Genomic DNA, 7,239 nt, shown 5'->3' with positions numbered 1-7,239 from the left:
AGTGGCTGGCTGTGTACCCTAGTGGCTGGCTTTGTACCCTAGTGGCTGGCTCAGCACTTATGTAACTCTCTTAATAAAAGGAACTGCAGTCCTCATACATTTTGGGACTTTGGTGAACCAACTCTGCGAAGCTGTTGGTCTCTCAGCTCCCCCTCACAGCGAGTAAAACTCACAACGTTGTCAGGTGTGGTTCTTTTCAGGTCATTCTATCTGTGTCAGTTAGATGACAATAGTGGTTGCTGAATAACGTATGTTTCATCACCAACATTGGACAACAAGCTGTACTGGGCACACAACTATAGGCAGCTGTACAAGAAGGCCTAGAGTAGACTGTACTTCCTGTGGAGGCTCAGGTCTTTCAACATCTGCAGGAAGCTCCTGAAAATGTTTTACCAGTCTGTGGTTGCCAGTGCTATTTCGTACATTGTGGTGTGCTGGGGGAGCAGCACATCAAAGAAGGACTTACACAGATTGGAGAAGCTGATCAGGAAGTCCAGCTCTGTGGTGGGCATCAAACTGGTGACAGTGGCAGAGTAGAGAACACTTGGCAAACTGCTCATCATCTTGGACATTGCCATTCATCCACTGCACACTGTCATCAGGAGTCTGTTCGGTGACAGGCTCCTTCATCTGAAGAGCAGGACCAACAGACTTAAAAACTCCTTTGTCCACTAAACTGTTTAACTCTTCAGTTGGTGGGACGAGGGTGAACAAACAATGGATAGGGGAGTAAGTGTAATAACCCAACAATAATTTCAGTGCAATAACCACAATCTCCATTTGCATTACTATTATATTTCAATAAACCACTGTATTTATATTTTATACTCTATTATAAGTATATGCTTATGTTTACGTGTATGTACATGCAAACACAAGCTTTTTGTATATATATTCAAAGATGAATTTCCTGAACGGCATGCCATATTATATATATATATATATATATATATATATATATATATATATATATATATATAATATGGCATGCCGTTCAGGAAATTAATCTTTGAATATATATACAAAAAGTCTGAATATTAATACAAAAAGTCTAAATATATATAGAAAAATCCTGAATATATATACAAAAATATGAAGCGTATTTAACTACACTGTCCGTATCGGTGCGCAGCTACGCCTGCACAACCTATTACCAAACAAGTATTTACAACGAATTATAACCTTTTTAATTCACCCTTATATTAACATTACGCTACTCTGAATCCTTCACAACAGTAAGCTTAGATCGTTAACCATTTAATGACTGTAATCTGTTCTTGTTCTCTTAAACGTTTATGTTCTATTACACAGCAAAGATTTCTGTTTACTTTATTTGTATTTATATTCAGGATCTTTGTATATATATTCAGACTTTTTGTATATAAATATTCAGATTTCTGCAGAAAGTCTGAATATATATACAGAAGTTCGAAGCATATTTGACCACACTACCCTTATTGGGGCGGAACCACGCCTGCTACCACCACCGGCAAGGCTTCTGTATCTTGTGCCCACGTAGCGGGGCGTAAAAAGTATTTTAAAAAATAACAGCAATGCGAGGTAAGCAGCTTCTATATAATAGTCTTTATTTATTCATTTTTCATTGCTTCTCTTCTCCCCTTTTCTTTTTTTTCTTTTTTTCCTTTTTTACGGACCAGGCTTCACTCGCAACATGAAAGAAAGAATGAGCAACACATTTTCCGCGAATCAACAAATAACCTGTGAACAAATCAATATTTTAAAGACAACACAGTACACTACGTCATATGACAGCTATCAAAGAAAATATCTTCAAATAAAAGTTAACATAAATCACTCTGCATTATTATTGCTCTCTTCCTTTCTGGAAGACGTAAGTAATGATCGTCAACACAATGGAGAGCGTTATAAAATAATAACATGTAAAAAGAATATATTTCCAAACAAGTATTTATAACGGATTATAACAATTTTTATCACCCTTAAATTATCATTTCGTTACTCTGAATCCCCCAGTGATTCAGTGACCTTAGGTCGTTAACGATTTTATGACTGTAATCTGTTCTTATTCTCTTTAATGTATTTATTACATTTTCTATTACACAGCATTCACTGTTTTCTTTGTAATGCTTGGGTTACAAATATAACCATGACATATGCAGGGGCTGTTTTATGGGGATCTCCTGTTTTGCCGGGTCGGTGGTAGTAGGCGTAGCTGAGCCCCGATTTGGGCACTGTGGTCAAAAGGGTTTCGATTTTTTGTATATATATTCAGGATTTATATATATATTCAGGATTTTTGTATATATATTCAGACTTTCTGTGTATATTTATACAGTGGTATGAAAAAGTTTAGGCACCCCTGATCATTTTCAAGATTTTCTTTTATGTATCATTGATTGTTCGGAACAGCAATTTCAATTAAATATATCATATAGCAAACAAACACAGTGATATTTAAGAAGTGAAATGAAGCTTATAGGATTTACAGAAAGTGTGCAATAATTACTTAAACAAATGTAGGCAGGTGCTACTAAGTAGCTCTTAGTAATAATGGTTGTATAAATCTGGTCAACATCATACACATATATCTACTGGAACTGCCTATATACTGCAGCTAACTATTCATCTAATTTAATTATTTAATTATTCAACTACTTATGCTGTTCATATTTTAAACTATTGTTCAAGGTACATAATATATATAAACCACTGTTATATATATGTATGAGGATGTATATATACAACAATGGTTAGCAATGGTATAATTGAAATATAATAAAAAATAATAATTGAGATTGCCATCAACAACACCATACATGCCAAGAATAATTACCTACTAATCTACTAATACTACTAACACTATCTATCTACTTCTACTAACCTGCTAATCTACTAAAATCCACTAGTCAGGTTTCCCATTTTCATTGTCAGTGTGCTGCTACTCATGTTTGCATTTTATTATATTTTAGCTATTTGTGTGTTTTTATTGTTGTTTTGGTGCTGTTCTGCTGCTGGAGACTAAATTTCCCTAAAGGAACTCCCGAGGGATTCATGAAGTGCTATCTATCTATCTAAATCTATGTAGTTTGGCCTTGTCTAGGATTGCTAGTAAGCATTACTGGCTTGTTAGCTTAGCTTAGTTTAACATTAGTAATGCTAAACTAACAAGCTAGTGCTAATTTAATAGCATATCTTTTTCAGAGTCTAATTTTTACAAACAGACATCTTCCCGCAAACAGTCTTGACATCAACATGTATTTCTTTGCCTTTAATAAACATAAATCTAATACAAACTTAAATTTTCTTTCCCACATTCAGGCTACCCACTCAAACACAATAGTAACTATACCCTCTTCTAAAACTAAAAACTAATGAATTATTGCTCACATTTGTTCTTCTAAAAGCCAAACTGTCCCCACCTGCAATGGTGTGATTTTAAGATCCAGGTGATCCCCTTTTTTGATTTTTTTTTTCTCTTCTGTTTCTGAATTGTACTTAAATAATTTTGTTCTGTTCGTGACACTGACCCAAACTATATATATATATATATATTGTGCTGCTTTTCTGGGATTAAAAACAGGGGTAAAGCTCTTGAAGCTTTTGGAAACAATAAAAACTTCACATCAACAAGCAGTATTTATTTCCGGCTGGCTGAAGCACCAATCCCATTTAACCTTCCCATGCTCTCAGAGCCATTTTTGTCATAAAATGGTTGTCTGTGTATGGTGTGTTTGTACTTGAGACATTCATTATTGAATGATAAAGTGCACAGACAGTCATCCTTTTTGATGACTAATAAAGGTATGTTTAACTCCCCTGATCTCACAGAAGGGGAGTTTTTCGAACACGAAAAAAAAACCTTTTAATTTCATCAAAGATATGAGTTTGACTTCCTACAAAGAGCAAGCCATGTCACAGTTTTTTTCCAAGCAGCCTTTAGTGATTTCCAACTCACCAAATTGGGCAGTGGTTGCTTGTTTCTGTGGCAACAGATAGGCAATGTAAAAAATAAACAAGACTGACTGTATATTTACTTCACCTGTAAAAGCACTGATGCAATTGGGGAAAAGTTAAGACCAACATGTCAGTTTCAGTTGGATAACAGTAAATCATCGCCCCTGATCTTGTTATTTTATGAAAGCCCCGTGCTACTCTGATGTGTCAGAAAATGTCAAATGACATTGCAAAGTCATCGCTTTCTTCCTTTATATATCACAGTAGAGAAAACTTTGCCTCGAACCAGAAAGACAAACAAACACACTAACTGTAAGCACGGTTTTTATCCCTTTTCTATCTTCATCTCTTTACTATTGGAGCCTTTGGAGAATTGTAGCCGTCATATGATCCAGTGCACAGATATGAGGGTAATTAGAGTGAAAAGGCATTTGTACCACATGGTACAGCAAAGAGAAATCCAGATAGTAAAACCTTGAGTTTGGGTGTTTACTCAAAAAAATACAATACACACAATGTATTTGAAAAAGCATTTTTAAATTATTAAATAAATAAATACGGCACCTTTTTTAACACAATAATAATAATTTGAGACATTTTCTACCAAGGAAATAATGGCTCTTAGGAGTCCTTACAGGATCTCTAATACAGCTTCTGTAATGTCAATCTCTCCCTCATATCCTCCACTCTGGTTCCAGCTCAGTGTGACAACCATCTGTCAGTAAGATAAAAAAAAGAAAATCTCAATTTTTAAAGTTTGCGTGATATTTCACCCCTCCTACTCACACATACACAAACTTTACTGGCTTAGCTCTGGAGCCATCACACACACATACAGAAACACACAACCACACACATTGTAAGACCATGTCTTTGCACTAATGACTTAATGGTCAAATACACTGCACATCATTTACAATATTCCACAGTTGAGCTCTGGTTTCCCCTCAGGGCATTGGTTTGGATGGATTTCTTTAACTCTGTAAAGGTTTAAGCTGGATCCAGCCCAGAGTCTGTCTTTACTTCCCACATTTCCCTCTTCCCCCCAAACTGGGGCCCACATTCGTACCAACATCCTGTTCCCTTTTGCAATATATAAACATAGAAATCAGCCCTTTACAATCCACAATCATTTTGCTACATTTCAGATTCTCATCACTTATTCCTCCTGCACTGTACTGAGATACAAAGGCTCAGCAGTGCTGGAATATTTATTCTCTTTGCACAAGTCCATCTGTTCTTGAAATCTTCCTTTCTGAATCATCCTTAACTCCCGCTGCAGCATTGCAGTTAACACAGTGCCTTAATATGTCTGTCCAAAATATGTCTGCTGTTGCTTTTAAGCTGCATCTCTGCAGAAGCATGTTGAGGGAGTACACCATGCGTTCACGCAAGTCAGTGGGGCAGCCAGACGTCAGCAGGGAGCTAAGCTGGAAGGTTTTCGAGACGCGGTCCCCGTTGATGTATGTCAGCATGTACTCCTCACTCTGGCAAGTCAAGATGATCTTGGTGTGGTCCTGGTAGAAGTTGATCTTTGGGAGGTAAATATAGAATGTGTTACACTCACAACAGACAACTGCAAATTGCTCTAATTGTGTCTGTTATTTGTTAAACTCTAAATTATATCCTTCTTAATTGTGTTTAAGCAGGCACAGCAACGGTTGTGCTTTCTGCGATGATCTGTTTGTTTACCTGGAATGTGCCATCATTAAAGAGCATCATAAGGGCACGGTCAGACTTCAGCCACTGCAGCAGGTAGAGTCTGGGCATGTGTGCATCTGTCATACTACTGAGGTCCCCGCCCTTAGAAAGCAGGAGAGGAACATCACGGTTAGACAAGCTAAAACTTGACAAAAACATTATTTGTTATGCTTTAGGTGATTGTAAGACATAAAGAAAAACAACTCTACAGAGTGAAAGATCTGTAGATTACAGGTGACAGATGAGGAGTGGAGGAGGAGGGATGTTCACTTACATCCATGAGGTTTTCCTCCATGTATTGGGAAAAGTATTTCAGCACAGTCACTTGACCCACGAAGTTTTCAGGAACCTCACAGGTAGGGAAAACAGAGCATTGGCCCAACTGTGCATAATAATGGATGGTCCTGGAATTACAGCGGAGACCAGGAGTTAAACATGTACCTGAACTAACCACAGTAAAAACAAACAACTAAAACATGTACTGTTTCAAATGTTTAAAGTGATGAGGATTAACTTTCACTGAACTGTATTGCAAAATCGTACACAAAGGTGCATACTTTCTGTCAGGTAGGAGGCTCATATGACTGCCATTGTTGAAGAGAACTCCCACGGAGTGATCAGACAACTGGTAGCCAAAACCATACTTGTTGGAATAGTCCACCCATTTTGTCACCCACTGAAGACTACTGCTAGATAAGCACTGAGGGACATCTTGTGCTGCAGGGTAAAAACACAAAGGAGGAGGATTAGGATACGCCTACATACAGGAAAGATTTGAAGAAATAAGAATGCTGACTGTTCTGAATTAGTCTCAGTTGAAGCCACATGATAGTAAGGTGTATTAACAACAGAAGGTGCAATATATTTACACATAAATATATAAGATAAAATAAAATACCAAATTCTTTTTCTTTCGGCTTTGTCCCTTTTTTTTCAGGGGTTGCCACAGCAGATCATTGATTTCCATCTCTCCCTGTTCTCTGTATCTTCTACTCTGACTCCAACTATCTGCATGTCCTCCCTCACTGCATCCATATATCTCCTCTTTGGTCTTCCTCTCTTTCTCCTACCTGGTTGCTCCATGTCCAACATTCTTCTACCGATGTATCCACTGTCCCTCCTCTGCACATGTCCAAACCATCTCAATCTGGCTTCTCTAGCTTTTTCTCCAAACCTTCCTGTCTGTGTTGTCCCTCTAATGACCTCATTCCTGACCCTGTCCATTCTTGTCACTCCTAAAGAGAATCTTAGCATCTTTAACTCTGCCACCTCCAGCTCCACCTCCTGTCTTCTGCCTATTGCTACTGTCTCTAAACCATACATCATGGCTGGTCTCACCACTGTCCTGTAAACCTTTCCCTTCACCTTAGCTGACACTCTTCTGTCACAGATCACTCCTGACACTTTTCTCCAGCTGTTCCATCCTGCCTGTACTCTATTCTTCACCTCTCTTCCACAGTCTCCGCTGCTCTGAACAGTTGATCCTAAGTACCTAAACTCCTGCACCTTCACCACCTCTGCTCCTTGTAACCTCACTATTTCACTGACCTTCATTCCTCTTCTTTCTAGTGCAAACCTCCACCTCTCTAGGTTCTCTTCTAG

The 7,239-nt window shown here is 37.9% G+C and overlaps 1 protein-coding gene and 1 pseudogene across 1 annotated transcript in view; both read right to left on the bottom strand.

Annotated features, from left to right (window-relative positions):
• Positions 1–572, bottom strand: part of LOC112486507 (uncharacterized) — a 10,657-nt pseudogene extending 10,085 nt beyond the window's left edge.
• Positions 573–4,454: 3,882 nt separating this feature from the next.
• The window catches only part of plk2b (polo-like kinase 2b (Drosophila)), an 8,573-nt gene continuing 5,788 nt past the window's right edge, over positions 4,455–7,239 (bottom strand). The window contains exons 11-14 of the mRNA XM_008336870.3: positions 6,195–6,354; positions 5,912–6,041; positions 5,629–5,739; positions 4,455–5,468 (exon numbers count right to left, since the gene is read on the bottom strand). Of these exons, the coding sequence (XP_008335092.1) occupies positions 5,148–5,468; positions 5,629–5,739; positions 5,912–6,041; positions 6,195–6,354 (722 nt within the window). The 3' untranslated portion in view covers positions 4,455–5,147. The remainder of the gene's footprint in view (positions 5,469–5,628; positions 5,740–5,911; positions 6,042–6,194; positions 6,355–7,239) is intronic.

The sequence above is a fragment of the Cynoglossus semilaevis genome, chromosome Z (genome assembly GCF_000523025.1).
Source record: "Cynoglossus semilaevis isolate Cse_v1.0 chromosome Z, Cse_v1.0, whole genome shotgun sequence".
Taxonomy (NCBI): Eukaryota; Metazoa; Chordata; class Actinopteri; order Pleuronectiformes; family Cynoglossidae; genus Cynoglossus; species Cynoglossus semilaevis.
Note: the sequence above shows the minus strand (reverse complement) of the source record. Positions and strands in the feature narration are given on the sequence as shown.